Source organism: Xenopus tropicalis, chromosome 4, assembly GCF_000004195.4.
Source record: "Xenopus tropicalis strain Nigerian chromosome 4, UCB_Xtro_10.0, whole genome shotgun sequence".
Lineage (NCBI taxonomy): Eukaryota > Metazoa > Chordata > Amphibia > Anura > Pipidae > Xenopus > Xenopus tropicalis.
The window spans coordinates 66,777,651-66,796,981 of NC_030680.2; the positions used below are offsets into that span (position 1 = coordinate 66,777,651).

Here is a 19,331-nt window from a genome sequence, read left to right on the forward strand (position 1 = left end):
TTTTTGTTGTCACTTGTTTAGCATTTCTTAACATAGGGGGGCAACTTGTGAGTTGTAAGAGTGGGTCATTCAGGTTGTGTAAAGTAGCCAAGTCCGTAGAGCATTACAGCTCCATAGTGATTTGTTACTTTACAAATGCCAGGTAGCAGTCTACTTGTGAGAAGGATCTGCTGCCTATCTCAGTTGTAAACGTGCCAGTTACTTATTCCTACCCAGAGGGGAGAAACTGGCAGGCCAGATCTTTTCTCTGGAAAAGAACACCGCAACCTAATGATATCACTGGATCTTCTGTCCAAACTGCCCACAAGTGGCTGCATATGCACCAATGGTCTATTTAGGCTAAAATAAAATTTAAAAAAAAAATCCCAAATTTGTGCATGTATGGCCTCACATTTGTTACACATACGGCTGGTTTCAACAAAGGACAGTGATTGGATTCTGATGATTATGTCTAAAATGTAATTAATGCCAGGTTTGTCGGAGATTTTTTATTTTATAACCATTTCCCTGGTGGGTAAGAGTGAAGACACACTGAGCTACTTAGTAGCAGCTGCTTGTCACGGCTGCAAACCCCTATAAAATACCCTGCCATAGACCATACTAAATTGCCTCTGCTAAAACACATGTAGAGACAGTTATAGGTAAATGATCAGAATTGTCTGTTTTAGTAGCTGCTACTAGTAGCTCTGTGTGTCTTCACCCTAAGTGCACGTAAGGAAAAGAAAGTTGCTGACCAATGTGTTTTTCTCGTAATCTTAAACCAGGAAATATAAGTTCTACGTCATGGGAAGGCTGTTTTTTTTTGTTACCAAGAGGTAGCATATATGTTGCTGGCAGACAAAGGGTTTAATCATTATATTTACAAGTTATGACTATTTACAAAGTTACTACTATATCTCCCCCAAATCAGTCAGATCCGCCACACACCGTTCAGGGCTGAAACAGCAGATAAGGAGGTAGAAACAATAGGATTTCTACCTCCTTCTGCCGATTCAGCCCTGACGGCAGATTTTGGTCAGGCGCCTTCTATGGCGCCCGATCAAAATCTTTTAACCGGTCCGATCGGCGAGTCGACCAATATCAGCAGCTTCCTGCGATATCGGTCGACTCGCCGACATGCCATACACGCACCGAATATCATACGAAACGAGGTTTCGTACGATATTATCGGTGCGTGTATGGCCAGCTTTATGGCAGGGCTTGGCAGGTCAGTTTTTTTTTTTTTTGTTAAAACTGAAAAATATTATAAAGTTTATTCAAAATGCACCTTCAGAATGATTTTTAATTTCTACTGTGAAACTAGCAACATCTGGTGACTATTGTCTCCCACATGCCATAGCATCAGCTCCAATGTGATTTCTGGGTCAGTCAGAGCATTCTGTGCCTTAGCCATTAATGGTATTGTGGGACCAATTGCTTTGTAGTAAAACAAAGGGGTTCTTTTTTCACCTGTGTCTCAGAGAGAGAATGTTCTCTTTAATACAAAGCAACACCTCTGACCCATAGGAGCACTCTTTTTACTCAATATACAATATATGTTTTCTAGGCAATGTTTGTATAGCAAATCTTTTATAGGCATATATAATACAAAAGCATGCTAAACCTCAATTTTACGTTTGAAGTTGCCCCGTAAAAATGCATATTTGTGTTGCTGGGAATCCCCTAGATTCTACGGAGGTGTTTGTAACTGAAGGCCTTGGCCTTACCAGTAAAAGGATATTTTCAGACACCGGCAGTTATTTCCTTCTGTTATTTCAGGACCTGTGTAATTATGTCCCAAATTTGTCCTACCAGGGGCTGTAATTTGTGCCTCATTAGCAAAACTCAAGGGGCAAATAATGAGAGAGCAGCCCTAGAGATAAAATGTGTCTGGCTAATGTGTTTCTCTTTCTCTCGCAAAGCTAAGCCAATTGCTTTCAGTTGAATTGCTGCTAAAGGGGGAAATTCATCCCTCAAAAAATGCACGAAAAAGCCTTAAGCATTTCATACCAAAAAGGGTACTTAGTCATAGGTATATTCATCCCTATAAACTATTTTTAAATGGATCCATTCCCCTTTCTGCTGATGGATGCAAGTGCAAGTTGGCCACATGCAGGGTCAGATTGGGGGGTGCAGGGCCCACCGGGGCTCCCACACCAGGGGCCCTGCGGGTGCCCCAGCCAGCCATGTCCCCTGCCCCCCCTAACCCCCCCCCACAGGGCCCCCACCTGACGTCCTCCCCGAGCGCGTATAAATTGAACATGTGCCAACTGGGTATGCAAAGTGCACATCGATTGGAACAGCTAGTTGCCACTTGGCCAGTAAAAATGTTGCTTGATGCCAATTTAATGGGAAAAAAATATATAGGAAGGCCAGATTTTTATTTATTTTTTTTAAACAGAACAAGCAGGAAGTGAAGGGTAGTGGCAGCATGAACAAGCTTACATGGTGCATTGGCAGATAACATTTTCAAACTTGCCTCGATTCCCAAACCAATATCCATGTGTTATGGGTATTTATCAGCAGGCCACCATACGTGTACCAATATGTTATTATTAATACATGTATAGCTAATTTAATTGAACCAAAGGAAAAGCAGTCTTGCCATGCTGGATCAGCACATGCTGATTGGCAGTGATGGGACTAATGTCTGTAATGCTCTGTGCGCATAAATATCTACATCCCTTTATATATTGGCTCATTACACAAAAACATGTCATGTTTCATACAGTAAATTGAATTTTAATGTAATTCTGGTAGGTCAGTTTCCACAGTACCATTTAACATTGCCAGTGTTCATCCCCAAATATGGTTCAATATTCTTGCAACCTCTCAGACAATCTTCTCATACTCAAATCTTTTTCCTTCAGCCACTGTTTTGTCTGCTTGCTCACTGATCAACTGACAGGAAATGTCCAAGTTCTAACAGGAGATCTCTGTTCTTTCACATTGGCTGGTAACATAGCACATATGCATGCCTTTTGTATCAGTGCAGTGCCTCATACGGCTGAAGGGACAGACAATACTTTCAGTATTCAGTATATGTGGTGCAGCTAAAGCAGAAGTATTATTCACTTGAGTTTAGGAAATCTCCCCTGTGCCAAGAATGTGGGAATACTGGACACTGCTTTGCACAGGTCACAAAGAATACCAGAATGTCCATAACATCAGCTTCTCTGGTAAATCATTCATAAAATTCCACAGGCTGTGGATTTTCCCATGCATTCCTGCTGGCTTGCTACAGGACTTCCCACTGATGTGGAAGGGAAGCTGTCCTGTAGCCTCTCATGCTAACAATAAACTGGCCCAAGTCTGGGACCCATAACAGCCAATCAGAGATTTGTTTTCATTATTTTACTCAATCCACGCGCTTTGTGTATTTATATTCTGCATGTGCTTTAAAAATACAGGATTTATTAGAATATTTAGTAAGTGCCCCACAATTTTGCACTGGTTTAAAGCATGTGCAGTTATGCTGGAATTCTGGGGAAAAAGTTATAATGTGGGCTGAAAACCTATTTTAATTTAAATCTGTTATATTTCTGTCAGCAGCTTCACAGCTAAATAGGAGATGGACTCAACCAATGATAAGCCAATGAGCTACAGTGTCTGTCAGTGGCCCTGATGGACAAACAGTACAGGTATAGGATCTGTTATTGCCAATGCTTGGGACCTAGAGTTTTTCCGGATAAGGAATCATTCCATAATTTAATCACCATACTTTATGGGGCCTATTTCCTATGCTGTGTATAAAACAGCAACAAAACTGACCATACTGCATACTGTTTTCACTTTTTTCTACCGCCGGAGCTCGCATAAAATCTGGCATTGGAACAGCGAACTTCACCAATTATTTTACACAGCTCTCTATACTGTTTTTTTCTGCAAATTCCGTTTTACATGACATAATATATAGGCTCCTAAGTCTACTAAAAAAAATTTAAACATTAAATAAAGCCAAGTGCGTATTAATTAAAGCCCATAAATGATGGGCTTGCTAACAATAGACCAATTTTACATACTAAAATTTAAAAGTGTAATTCATATAGGTACATTTCCCCTTGTTTCATCACACCAGTCTAAATACATTGCTTGTATTGGCCAACCCACAAGGAAAGTAGAGCAATAAAATATCCAAAGTGTAATGGCCATGAAATCCTCCTACCAGCAGATATAAGAACATTCTAGCTATATAGAATAATACAAAAATATCCTCTGAGATGCAGCTTTTTATACAAAAACTAGAGAACATCGCAGGTTAATGGATACCAATGAGAAACAGGAGACACTATAACCTGCAGTCTCCTCCCAGATAGACGTACAATAGCCATAGGCTACCAAAACTGAGAACAATCAGAAGCCACTTGAACAGCAGCTAGTGAGAGCCAAAGGGCAAGTCTACATCAATTCATGGTATCTAGTATCCAATGGTAGTGCAACTAGAACCTGGAACACTGTTTAGCCACAGTATAGTTAAAGACTGGAAGCATACAATCCTGTGTTATTAAAGGGGTAGATCTTTAACTTTCTAGTATGTGATATCAGACCAATGCAATTTTATTAATAATAATATTTTTTGCTTATATTACTGGCCCCTTGCAATTCATCTTTTATTTTAATTTCCAAACTGTTACCTGGTTGCTAGGGCAATTAACCCCTAGCAACCAGATAGCAGATTCAATTCCAAGCATGAGCATTTCAAAACAAAACATGTAAATTATTGAAAAATTTTATTAACAGCGTAAACATAATACGAAGCAAGTAATTTGCAAAGTAGCTACAACTTTCTCTAGACTCAGCTGGTCAGAAATAATGGCATTTCACACAGAATGTTCTGAGATGAAACAGTAATGGCAGATGCAGCTTACCCACAACAGAGCCTGCTTGTTCCCACAGAGGCCATTCTTTCCAGACACAGGCAGGCTGAGCAGTGCTTGGAAGATTTCAAGCAGACAGTGCCTTTCTATGTATTATCTGCCCTCTGGATATAGGCATTAAGCCTGCAGTGCTTATAATACATACCAACCTTCAGTCTATTTAATATAATCCCTTTCAGGGAGGCAGGGAAGCTCCATGGAATTTTTATGACATGATGAGCTGGGGCTAATTTTAGCAACGGCTTTTCCTCTTTCATATAAAGCAAGAGATGACGTGTCATATCATTAGGAATGAGTGTTGGTACCTTCTCTGGCACCTTCCTGACCCCTTTAACAGCCCTTGAAATGAACTGTGACAGGTGCTGGTATGTCTGTCCCTACATGAATCTGATACACTAGCTAACGACCTAAACAACACAGAGCTCATTTAGTCACATCTTAGTTTAATGTAGCCATTACTCATGGGGTTAATATAATTACACACATGAAACCATGATTAATTTGCAAGCATTGCCCTGGAGTGGAGAAATACATTATGCATAGCAGGTGTACGAGCATGAATGTGTCTGAACTGTGACTTCCATAGAGTGTAAAAATGCATATTATTTTGGAAAGTAGGAATAAAATGAGGCACAGCCCTGGATTATACCATATTTTACATTTTGGCACTGCCCATTACACATAGATTGTATCTTCCATTACACATAAGGGTATTTCCCAGCTTAATACATGGGCAAAGTCACAGTCCAAAAATGTGGGATAATGAGAACCCGAAAGAGCATACTGGACACCCTTTCAGAAACCCTATGTAATAAACTAAGGAAATCTTTTATAATTCTCAGCTTGTATGTGAGAAATGGACTTTAGAAAACCTTTTTCTAACATCTCCACAAACACCATATTTCTCTCTAATATAATGATTTCCAGAGGCATCATTTTCCCATAAGATGAAACTCCAGGTAAATTGCAGTACCTGGGTGTTTGGGGACCAAGGTCAGGAGAATCGTAGCTTTATGCAGTAACCATTATCATTATAATGTGTACAGCATTCATGGCACAAATGAAATGGGTAGGTACCCTCTGACATGCAGTTTCTATCCATGTGTATGATATATGGTTTGAAATGTTATTGGGCCTTTCTCCACTGACTAAAATATGCCATTAATCATGCTGTAAGCCTTAGTGACCCAATCTTGTTTGTGGGAGATTTGTAGTTTTTTTGCAGTGTGGGAAAAAAATAGAGAACATATAAACTCATTGCAAATAGTGCCCTTGCTGGAATCAAAACTAGGTAGGACCCTAGTGCTGCAAAGCTAACCATTATACCATATTGTGTTTTGCAAAATATAATTCTCTTATACGTGTCCTATTATGTGACACTATAACCTTGAAAGGTGCTTTTGAATAAAAATACATTGATGGCTCCAGCTATCTGTAACATTTAGGGGCACATTTATCAAAGTACGATTGATTCCGAATACAAAAAATCTTATTTTTTCTATGTTTTCGAACTGTGCGTATTTTTGCTACTTTTTTATTAATTTGCGCAACTTTTTCATACTTTGAGACAATTTGTGCAACAAAATCATAACGAGTATGAAAGTTTCGGATTCATTAAAGCTTCATTATCGTGACTTTCCTTTGGCCAGGTTGGAGCTGCAGAGGCTTCCATAAACAAGCACAGAAAGATTTTCCCACCATTTACGATCTTGCAGATACGAAAATGTCGGATCAGCAATACAATATTATCTATCATGATTATTACGATCTTTTCATAAGCATTTTCGTGACATTTCCGATCATCAGAAATTATTGTATCTAATCCGAATTTTACCCATTTCGGGATTCAAACCCATACTTGGATGAATCTGCCCCTTAATGTCATTACTGTACAGGGTGCCCATTGTCCTCACCTCTGTGGGTGTTCTGTGTGTGAAACTAATTACAGGACTGTTAATACTAAAATATTTACTCAAGGAGAAGAGTTTCCAATCCTGAAAAATGCCATATTTCTACATTGCTGCCTTTCCCTGCTGCTTTAAATTGAATACTTTTTCCGAGTGACATCAGTTTGAGTGATTCAATAAGTAAATTGTTGCACATTGCATGGCTCTATGGGCGTGCCACAATGAGCTCCAGCCCTCAAGCTGTTTTTCACATAGTAGAAACAGGCAGGAAGTAGATGGCTATATGAGCAAAAATGCAACATTGAATGGAAATTTCAACAGTCCAAAAATATGCAAAATGAAATCTTTCCTTAGATTAGCTTGGTGTTGCCACTAGCAGGTATCTGTTTAAGCTTCTTAGATAAACTAAAGAATGGAATAATATGAGTCCTATTTTTAAAAAAACAATATTATCATTGATTTAGAATCAATCATCAAATCCAATAGGTTACTAGACTTGTAGCTGACTTTGCATTATTACATATTCCATGTTACATGTATTATATTACCCAGATTATGTGTATATGCATTATGAGCGGGCACCTTTTCTGATACACCATGGGGCATATTTAATATAGCGTGCAAGCCAACATCACCAAGCAGAACTTTGCTTTTATTTTCTACCTTGTAGGTGACTCCTAAATTCTAATTGCTGATTGGTTGCTATATTGGCTTACAAACTGGAATAAATATGCCCCCATGTGCATATCATACTGGAGATAGTAATTAACCTCCCAACATTATGGTACAAACCCACCAGAATATCGCATGCCCTGAGCACCTGTTTCGATGTGAAACAGGGTGCTCTGCAGAGCAACAGCAACACATACCCTAAGGGGCAAATAAAAGCAAGGAAATTTTAAAGAGTATTATAACCGGGGGTATTCCAACTGAACTGATTTAAAGGCAACCTGCAGTCTCAGCTCTGTGTACTTACCTTGATGTGAACATTACCATGATACTCACTGCTTGGTCATCCCACCGATTCACCAAAACAACCGCCCAGTTTTATTCTTAAATTTGGAGCTTAACCATCAGAATATGGCAAGCTGGCAGATAAGGATCCATCAAAAAATAGTTGACCGGCACAAAGAGTGTAATGCAAGCGGGGCTTGGCCCCTGCGTCTTCCCCATGCATGGGATGTCACCTAATGTAACCATAACATGTTCTTCTTGCTTCTCTAATGGCAAATATTATGCCAATTACATGTATGCTTTATATTTCTAAACATTTTGGTAATACACTAGCAAATGATTTCTTCATTGCACAGCTAAGAGCTGATATTGGATTTTAGCATCTTTTGATTTGAAAATAGAAAAAGGGATTTGTTATACTGTAAAAATAGGGGTGAATTCCAAATATATTATTAAGCATATCTATTAAAGAACAGGGGGAATGCTTGTAGTATGGGTTAGAGAAAAAAGGGGGTCTAGTCAGATACACCCACACACAGCCTTATCCACATTTATACCTTCATAAACCAGCTACCTGTCCCAGTCTGCAAACTCTTACCCTGCCACTCATCTTGTAACCCTGAACTGACATACAGTGGTGTGAAAAACTATTTGCCCCCTTCCTGATTTCTTATTCTTTTGCATGTTTGTCACACTTAATTGTTTCTGCTCATCAAAAACCGTTAACTATTAGTCAAAGATAACATAATTGAACACAAAATGCAGTTTTTAAATGAAGGTTTACGTTATTAAGGGAGAAAAAAAACTCCAAATCTACATGGCCCTGTGTGAAAAAGTGATTGTTAAAAAATAACTTAACTGTGGTTTATCACACCTGAGTTCAATTTCTGTAGTCACCCCCAGGCCTGATTACTGCCACACCTGTTTCAATCAAGAAATCACTTAAATAGGAGCTACCTGACACAGAGAAGTAGACCAAAAGCACCTCAAAAGCTAGACATCATGCCAAGATCCAAAGAAATTCAGGAACAAATGAGAACAAAAGTAATTGAGATCTATCAGTCTGGTAAAGGTTATAAAGCCATTTCTAAAGCTTTGGGACTCCAGCGAACCACAATGAGAGCCATTATCCACAAATGGCAAAAACATGGAACAGTGGTGAACCTTCCCAGGAGTGGTCGACCAACCAAAATTACCCCAAGAGCGCAGAGACAACTCATCCGAGAGGCCACAAAAGACCCCAGGACAACATCTAAAGAACTGCAGGCCTCACTTGCCTCAATTAAGGTCAGTGTTCACGACTCCACCATAAGAAAGAGACTGGGCAAAAACGGCCTGCATGGCAGATTTCCAAGGCGCAAACCACTTTTAAGCAAAAAGAACATTATGGCTCGTCTCAATTTTGCTAAAAAACATCTCAATGATTGCCAAGACTTTTGAGAAAATACCTTGTGGACCGACGAGACAAAAGTTGAACTTTTTGGAAGGTGCGTGTCCCGTTACATCTGGCGTAAAAGTAACACAGCATTTCAGAAAAAGAACATCATACCAACAGTAAAATATGGTGGTGGTAGTGTGATGGTCTGGGGTTGTTTTGCTGGTTCAGGACCTGGAAGGCTTGCTGTGATAGATGGAACCATGAATTCTACTGTCTACCAAAAAATCCTGAAGGAGAATGTCCGGGCCATCTGTTCGTCAACTCAAGCTGAAGCGATCTTGGGTGCTGCAGCAGGACAATGACCCAAAACACACCAGCAAATCCACCTCTGAATGGCTGAAGAAAAACAAAATGAAGACTTTGGAGTGGCCTAGTCAAAGTCCTGACCTGAATCCTATTGAGATGTTGTGGCATGACCTTAAAAAGGCGGTTCATGCTAGAAAACCCTCAAATAAAGCTGAATTACAACAATTCTGCAAAGATGAGTGGGCCAAAATTCCTCCAGAGCGCTGTAAAAGACTCGTTGCAAGTTATCGCAAACGCTTGATTGCAGTTATTGCTGCTAAGGGTGGCCCAACCAGTTATTAGGTTCAGGGGGCAATTACTTTTTCACACAGGGCCATGTAGGTTTGGATTTTTTTTCTCCCTAAATAATAAAAACCCTCATTTAAAAACTGCATTTTGTGTTCACTTGTGTTATCTTTGACTAATAGTTAACGGTTTTTGATGAGCAGAAACATTTTGTGTGACAAACATGCAAAAGAATAAGAAATCAGGAAGGGGGCAAATAGTTTTTCACACCACTGTAACTAGAGGAAGCAGTCCAGGCTTAAAGGCAACTGCTGCCCCCCAACTCCCCAACTTGGTGTCTGAAGAATGAGTGCTTTTAGGTAAGTATTTCATGGTGACCCAATGTAGGTGAACATGTACCTAATGAGCAGGTATAAGGATGAATTTTGGGTGCATAGAGGATGGCTATGTGTGAGACAGGAGAGAGTGGAGTTTTTTGGTATCAGGTGTATGGCTTAGCAGTGTTAGAGAGCAGGAATTGCATAAACCACAGGACAAGATCTCAGTGAAAGGGAAAGTGAGAAGCAAGTTTGGGCAGAAGGCAAGTGTGCCTATGATGGGAACGTTTGAGCAGTGTGCCAGCTGGATTCTACTGTGAAACAATTGTTAGATATTTTCAGGGGTGCCCAACTTTCAAACCTCAAGCTGCCACATTAGAACCCCTAATCTCCCCTGATAGCCTTCTGAGGGAGCCATAGTTTAAAGTTCAGTAACATTTGCTGGCCCTTGACCTTTTCTTCAGACTTATTTCTGTCTCCTGCATAAGATTTGCTTTTATAGCTATAGATATAGGCAACCCATTAAGGTATATTTAGAGCTTTTTCATGCCAGAAATATTTGTCAGTTTGACCCATCTATATGTCTATATATACTTATTGTACAGCGCTGCGGAATATGTTGGCGCTTTATAAATAAATGTTAATAATAATAATAATAATAAATATACTTTCAATGCACCTTACCTGAAATAACCCTGAAATCAGCAGGATGTGAGGGGTGCTCCTCTGGATGCCCACCCCCAGTAAGCATGAAGGGAATGTCCTTGTTCTGTTATTCCCAATTAATTAAAGTCTGTTTGGCACCACAGCACATTTTATATGTTGTCTCCCAGAGTGTGTGAGGTTAGTTCTTCTACACATGGGAATCTAGCTTTGGAAACTACAGAAAAAAAACCCCATTACATAAGATGCCATTTAAAGTATTGAGATGTGATTAATATGTAAGACTTGCTAACTGCTAATGCCTTATGCAGGATCCTTAGCATAGAGAACCCGCCTTTGTTTTTTGACAGCACAGATTCACAGCCATAGAGCCATCAAGCCAAACCTGCACTGATATGACTTTTGTTAAGCCATGCACTGAATAATCATTTTAAGATTTGGCCCAATACCAAATGCTCCACAAGCGATTAGTCTGGGTACCAAACCAAATCCATGCCCTAATTTCAACATTCAAATTTGAGAATTGACACACGAGTCGTGATGAGTGAATTTGTACCGTTTCGCTTCGCCGAATTATTCGTCAAAATTGTGCCGCGTGGCGAAACGAGCCGCACAGCGAATTTTTGCCGCCGTTTCGCGAAACGCAGAAGTTCGCCGCGAAACTGACGCTGGCGAATTTTTTCGCTCATCCCTACACACGACTCACACGACTACGAGGATTCCACCTAGGGGTCTATATATTATGCTGTGTAAAATGAAATTCACTGAAAAAACACTGTAAAAAGCAGTGTAAAATAAATGGTGAAGTTCGGCGTCCAAACGCCAGATTTTACACCATACTGTAATTATGACAATTTTACACCATTTTTTTACACGGCGAAGCCTGGTGGCGTGTGGGGAATTTTGTTGCCGTGTAAGAATTCAGCCAAATTCAAATGCTGCAAAAAGTGTTATGACTTGGCAGAATACTATAAGGTGCATCCAAAGTTTGGCGAAGCTCATTGACGCGCAGGCACATCCCACCCCATCTAATGCCCTGAACTTTTGCAAACAAATGGAAAATAGTCACACCGACAATGGGAGTCATCTTAGAGGCCAAAATAAGTCACTGTGTTGTGTGATAGCACTGACTATTACAGGTATTATATAGTGAATAATGTACCCCCTGTTGTAAAATATAAGGATATTATAAGTCACAGTTCCATGAAAAAATAAAAGCACATGGTGATGGGCAGTTTATAAGGATATAATCTACAGGATATTCATGGCTGTTGCCATATTGTTGCATAAAATATTACATAGGTATTGTATAGTTGAAAATGCCCAGGGTCCACCCAGAGATTCTCCTTCAACACCAGTATCAATTACTATAGGATAAAATTATATTATAAGGGTATTTTTTTTGCTAATAATATTACAAAGCTGGAAAAGTGGACTATGGAGAGACTGCAATAATCTGGCAGCTCAAGAGTTAAAAGTTCTAATATCTATACCTGTAAAACCCAATTGCGGAGATAAAGAACTGGAAATTCAGGCCAGTGTCCTACGTCCTAACGACAGGTCTGGATGGTATTACACAATATAAAGATTTGTGGCTGGAACAGATCCCTCTTTGCCTCTATGTATCATTATAAAAGTTAAAACGTGCAGCTCAGATCTGCTCTAGGTTTACAAGGAAGTCCTGGAAAATAAAACTTCCTTTTACGTTGTATGACGGCTGGGCTGGATTTTCCTAAAGGGGAGTGGTTACAGGTATATATATTCGAAGGAGCTCTGCAGGTACAGTATCTCTAGTTGAATCAATCTTCTCAGCAAGAGAACAAGATATTCAGGCTCTGCTACAATGAATAACCTGTGTGCAACGGTAAGGACACATTCTATCCATTCTATCCACCTTGTCTGCAAGCAAAAGCATTGGAAAGAGAGTTTTTAGATGATATAGATGATGTAGTACATGATGCTGCAGAGTAGAACACAGGCAGGGTGCTGAGCTGGCAGCTCTCTTTCTATAATGTACTGCCACATCTGGCCATGGTAACTGAAAGGAAGACTTTTTGATTTGATGTTGGCATCCTAAACTCTTATACCATACTGAAAACACTGGGATCCTGTTTTATACTAACCAGTTAAATATATATTTATCTAAATAGCCCAATTTCTGGCTGCAGCAACTGTTCATATTGCTTATTAGTGAAATGAGTTCAGGATAGTACTATAGTACTGTGCTTTTATCAATATGGTCCAAAGGATGAATGGAGGGAGTGTGGTGGAATCATGTTATACTGATAGTGGAGCTGAGCTAGTTCAATTTGTCAGCTTTAAAGCATGTTACTAATTCTCCATTTTCCTTTTTCTAGTGGCTCCTGGGACTATTTCTTTGCGTTTCTATGTTAATCACTGGGGCGAGCACTAGAAAGCATCCCCACCGCCACCACCAGCACCCATTCTGCTTCACTAATGATGAGCTGGAAGTATCATTTAAAGATATTGTTCACCAAGCTGCTGGAAAGAACATGTACTGGGATCATTATCAGGCTGTACACCTTGTGAAGACATTGGAGGAAACTGAGAGCAGAAGGAAGAGGAAGCGCAGAGGAGAGCCAGAGAATGGCTGCCCAAACCTGAAAGCCTCTACCCCAAGTGGAAATGGACGAAGTGACCTTGGTCAGAGATCTATTTCACCGTGGTCATACAGGTATGTAACTCAGCTGAGGTTCCCTTGCTTCATACACAATTGCATTAAGGTCTATGCTTGAGCGTAATAATTAGCTCCACAGTGGTTCTACCAAAAAGAAAAAAAATTGTGAAATCCTAATTATAACAAGGGAGGGATAAAAACCTATTATCCCCAACCAGTGGCTCATGAGCAACATGTTGCTCCCCGACCCCTTGGATGTTGCTCCTCTTGGCCTCAAAACAGGTTCTTATTTTTGAATTACTTGTAAGGAGGCAAGTTTTGGTTGCATAAAAACCAAGTATAATACCAAACCGAGCCTTCTATAGGCTGCCAGTCCACATAGGGGCTATTAAGTAGCCAATTATAGCTCTTATTGGCACCCCCAGGAACATTTTTCATGCTTGTGTTGCTCCCCAACACTTTTTTTCATTTAAATGTTGCTCACGGATATTAAAGGTTGGGGATCTCTGATCTAGATAGTAAAACCAAGAGCCGTGCCGGCAAGCAGAACTGCTTCACCATCCATTTGATCAAGCGACTCACAAACACTTTCTTTTTCTTGCTATAGGATTGATTTTGATGAAAACCGTTATCCACAGAAGTTGGCGTTTGCTCAGTGCTTGTGCAAAGGGTGCATTAATGCCGAGACCGGCAAAGACGACGCATCACTAAATTCTGTGTCAGTGGAACAGACGATGTTGGTCCTACGCAAGACAAGATGTTCAGAAAATTCTTCACGTTACATGTTTGAGCTCGACTACATAAAGGTCCCTGTGGCATGCACCTGTGTCATTCCTAGAAACTAGGGAGGACCCAGTAGGAATAAAAACTCCTATGGAGTCCAGTTTCCTACACTTTTATACACCCCCTGTGTTGTGACTATGTCACAATAAGTTTGTTTGTTATAAAACATTTTTCAGTTTCTGATCAGTTTGAGATATGAGGCTTAGTATGGATTCTGAGTGTAACTATGGGGAATAGAATGTTTTATATTGTATGAAGGAAAACTTAAGGGTCATTTCATTTTCTAAGGAAGGCTCTAACTGTACTGTATAAAACCTATTTGGACAATGTCTAAAAGATTTTAGGCTACTCTATTAATTTCACAAGTAAATATAACACAATGCTTAGAGACAGATGGTATCTACTCTGAGCAATGCAGACAACCTGCGGCCTTCCTCCTGCCGGATCTGGCATTTCTTCACCTCATGAATTGTTTCAAGGAGAGGAGGATGACGCCATGATGGGCATCATCTAAACAAAAAGCTGCCAATTACATTTAAGAACAAAAGCCTCATTTCAAATCCAAAACTTTATTCACTAACGCTATGATATAGCGCTATACTCGTAAAATAATATTTATTCCTAAATATATTAAAAAATGGTTGACTATAGGCAAAGCCCTTTTTTTGTAAAATAACAAATTTGCCTTTTTTGTTAATATTGAGTAAATTGCTATTTATTTATATAATATTTAAATAATTTATTGCAGTCGTGCAAAGAATGTTGTTTATTTATTTTGTGATGGTTGAATTTGTCTTTATGATTATTGGGTATGGGGATTAAATGACAGGTACAGGGTGGGGGGGGGGGGGATAAAATGACCTTTCTTGTTTTAACCATTGCTGGAATTTGTACCATTATAGATATAGATATTCAAGATTTGTATTATTTGTTGTTTTTTAAAGTCATCATGATTTACTTGTTGCTGTGTGTATTTTTGCCATTGTATGTGTGTATATGGCTATGTACATTATCTAAATATTGGCCTGTACCACGTGTGTTGGTGAGATTTTGTATGTCTTATTTGTTTTGAGAGAAAAATAGGAAAATAAAGTTGTTGTTTTTTCCAAACTTCTGTGTTTATTGAGCCTTAACACATTAGAATAACTGATGGGGTGAATGTAGCAGAGACGTAAGCAGGGTGAAATGAAAAAGACCTTTAGATGTGGGTCAAGGAAAAGTACAGAATAGCCTGACTTTTACAGGCAGTAAATATCAAAGAGAGGAAAGAAACATGGCTCTCAGCAGTGGGTCAGATAACCAGTTCTTTTTAATAAGATTACCAGAGAAATGAAAGAATAAAATATAGAATTTAATTTCTTCCCAGATGCTCATATATTATACAGGTTCTATGCAGGTCCATTGTATTCCTTGAAATTACCATTCTAGCCATTTTACAAGAGACCATAAAAATGTGCCTGGGTTCATTTTAACTATCCAAGTTCTACATTTTGCTAAAAGGTATTTACTATGATTACTTTAGCAACTGACTGATAACACGCTAAAGAAATAACTATACATCTATCCAGAAAGCTTGGGGCATGACTCTATATATAGTGAGAGAGTCAGTAAAGTAAGAATTAATATATACAGGTATGGGATCTGTTATCCAGAAGAAGAGCACTGTTTGTGCTTGAACGTTGGATTTTTCTTCTTTTTGCCAGTGAGTGCAGTCCCAGTGAGTGCAGTACCCTTTGTCTATACATTTTTTTTTTTACCTGGAGTTACCAGCAGTTGTCTATTACATTTTGCTAGGTTGTGCGTCTCTCTGCCTCTTATATATATATGTTTTTCATTCCAGATGAAGGTTTCTGTGTGAGACCAAAACATTGAGTATTAAACCTTTCTATTTTTGCATTTACATTTTGCTCACAATTCTTTAAATCCTAGGAGTGCTGTCCTTGTTCCAGTGCATTTCTTTTGGTACTAGCACCCAGGTTTTTTTTGCTGCAAATGGTGTGCACCCTATGGACTATTATATATATTGTTCCAGCGCCACTGTTTGAAATGGTGGCGCTACATTGACGATTTGTTGGTAATATTAGGGGGGGGGGTGACGTTGGCTCACTTCTGCTGTTTAAAGATTTCTTAGATACCTGTGTCCCATCCATTGGGTTTACCCTCACATACAGAACTGAATCCGTTACCTTATTAGATACTCCAGTATATGACCAGGATGGGCGATTACTAACGGATCTGTTTGTAAAATCGACAGACCGTAATAACCTAGTGAGATTTGATAGCGCGCACCCTAAGGCTAATGTTTCCTCTCTTCCCAGGTCCCAATTTCTTCAGGGTTAAAGATTAAGGGGCTGATTTACTAATCCACTAATCAAAATCCTGAATGGGAAAAATTCGGATTGGAAACAAACATTTTGCGACTTTTTCGTATTTTTGTGATTTTTTTGCCGCTGTTGCGACTTTTTTGTAGCTGTTACGACTTGCGCGAATTGTCACGACTTTTTCTTATTGATCGCTAGTAAAAGGCGGCCAAACCTTTCCAGTTTTTTCGGGACGGCTACGAAAAAGTCGCGACAATTCGCGCAAGTCGTAACAGCTATGAAAAAATCGCGACGGCGACGAAAAAATCGAAACATACCGATCATTACGAAAAAAACGCATTCGGACGCTTTTGATCCGTTCGTGGATTAGTAAATCGGCCCCATAGTGTCAGACAGAGAGAAACTGACTACATGGTTAGATGAGATGACATCCAATTTTGTGCAAAGAGGATACCCATCAGAGTTTAAACAAGGAGGTGTCCTACGTGAGGGATTTGGACCGTGAAACTAATATTCAAGAGAAAACATACGATGGTAGGAAATTGACTAGAATACCATTTGTACACACCTGCCACCCAGGTATGCGTAAAACATACCAGATCATCTACAAACACTGGCCCCTTTAACAAAGGGCATGCCAAGATATTCCTGAGTTTAAAGTACTGCCCCTGTTATCTTATAGGTGACTGCGCAATTTACGGTGGTAAGGGCCGATTTGGGTACTACATGGAGGGACCCACAAGGGTTATTATTACCCCTAAAAATGGCATGTACCCTTGTGGCAGATATAATCAATGCTCGAGTGTGATTCGTACAGATTTTTTTCACACATCCCTAGTCGTAAATTTGCCATTAAGGGTCATTACACATGCAATTCCGAATATGTGATGTATTTACTCAAATGTCCTTGTGGACTGGCATATGTGGGGGAGACGATTCAACCTGTGCGAGATAGGATCAGCCAGAACAAATCCACCATCAGAAAAGAGGTGGTTAAGTTGCAGGTTCCAGCACATTTTTGTACAGCTCGCCATATGGCAGCAGCATTGAGATTTCTTGTAATAAAGTCTGTTGGGGGGGGGGGGGGGGGGGGAGGCAACAGACTCCTACAGCTCCAAAAAAGAGAAAAGTTTTGGATTCACAATCTGCAAACATTGCATCCAAGGGGGCTTAATAGAGAGTATCATTTGTATGCCTTTATTTAAAAAACCTTTTTCCAATATGATAGTTATGTGGACATAAAGATGCACACATGATCCCTTTAAGCTTATTACAATTGTGTATGATGTTGTATATATGACTTAACAGTTTAACAATTGTCAACCAGGGTACCAGTATATGGTATAATACTTTCTTTTTTAGGTTATAGTGTTTTCTTTTTGCCTTATGTTCTGTTTGACGATATGAGGAATAACCCTGGTGTATGGATATTTTATAAATACATAATTTACAAAATTTCCTTTAACATCTAGTACCTTGATTGGGGGAGTGGTCGATGGGCTTGCCCCTATTAACTGTATACTCTGTATGCTATGTGTTATATATTTTGATGCTTAACAAAGAGGTAAGAGCCTCGAAATGTTGTATTTGATCTGCATGATGCAATAAAGCTTTCTTTTTTTTCATCATATAAGTCTGGACCTTTTTGTTTATATATATATATATATATATATATATATATTGTAAAAGATACAAGCAGTAAGAACACTGTTTGGTGTATTTTCCACCATTGCTAAAGGTGAGATACATGTAGCCCCAGGGAAAATGCCTGGTTTTGCAGCAGCTAATACTGGTTTTATGCAAATGGATTAGGAAAAGCCATATAAGTGAGTCCTGGAGTAAACGGAGGGATAATAGGATAGGTCCTCTGTTCCGTACTCCAGTTTGGTATGTTTATTTAGCCAGCTGTAAGTAGCTGCCTGATTAGGCTGCAGGTGAGCAGCAAATAAAAGGGCTGTGGGATTACACAGAGAGGTGATTGGTGTTTAAGGTTGGGAACTCAGAGGGGTTCACTCTCAGAGTGGGGCACAGGGTAGGAAGGCTGCCTGCCTGTGTTAAGAACTCCCAGAGGAGCTGGGGGTGCCACCTGCCACTGCAAGGAGCAGAGGGAGCGGTAATCAAGTGAGGAGTCACCCAAAGAAGTACCAGGAGTCACGGAGTAAGGTCTCAGAGCGGGGCACAGGGCAGGAAGGCTGCCTGACTGTGTGAGGAACTCCCAGAGGGACTGAGGTGCCACCTGCCACTTCAAGGAGCAGAGGGAACCGTGACCACCTGTTTAAGTGCCAGAATGTTGAGGCTTGGTGAGAAGCTAAAGTGTGCCAGAAGCTGGTGAGCTGGTATCCCAGAAGGGAAGAGACAGCAGAGATGAGTGAGTAGCCTGAGTGTGAGAGGCACCATGGATGTGTGAAAGCCATTGGGGATAGTGAGAAGCCCTGGGAAAAATGTTCCAGAGTGTGAGAGTTACCCTGGAAGGTGAGAGCCCTGAAGCAGGGACAAATCATAACCATGGTTGATGAGCTGTTTATGAACTGACTTTTATGTTTATGTTGGGAGGAGTTTACCCCAAATAAATGTATGTTTTTGAGAAAAAAACATGATGTCACGTGTTGTGTCCCTGTCTCTTATGCTCCAGATCCTCTGCATACCTTCCTACCATTGCTAATTCCCCCAAAATTGTGTGTACAGGCAGTCAGTATGTCACAATATATATATATATATATATATATATATATATATATATATATATATATATATATATATATATAATATATACTAATTGCAAATGAAAACCAGAACAAGCCAATATAAATTAGTATTCAGTTTTGCAAGAGTGCAATCTACCTAAACAAAAGAGACACAATGGTACTTGTACATAGCTCCCTTTACAAAAGTAATATAATAATGCATAATATTTTTGTCACTG

At 39.6% G+C, this 19,331-nt stretch overlaps 1 protein-coding gene across 1 annotated transcript; it reads left to right on the forward strand.

The window, feature by feature from the left end:
• Positions 1-12,470: 12,470 nt before the first annotated feature.
• Positions 12,471-14,797, forward strand: il17c (interleukin 17C). Its single transcript, XM_002941995.5, has 3 exons — positions 12,471-12,530; positions 13,024-13,361; positions 13,912-14,797. The coding sequence occupies exons 1-3, from the start codon at positions 12,510-12,512 to the stop codon at positions 14,147-14,149; spliced, it is 597 nt and encodes a 198-aa protein (XP_002942041.2). The 5' UTR covers positions 12,471-12,509; the 3' UTR covers positions 14,150-14,797.
• Positions 14,798-19,331: the final 4,534 nt, after the last annotated feature.

Bases quoted from the DNA above. Each gene is read 5' to 3' on its own strand.
- il17c (XM_002941995.5), top strand. From the start codon at position 12,510: ATGAATAACCTGTGTGCAACG. The intron at 12,531-13,023 runs GTAAGGACACAT...TCCTTTTTCTAG, and splicing joins TGAATAACCTGTGTGCAACG to TGGCTCCTGGGACTATTTCT. The intron at 13,362-13,911 runs GTATGTAACTCA...TTCTTGCTATAG, and splicing joins ATTTCACCGTGGTCATACAG to GATTGATTTTGATGAAAACC.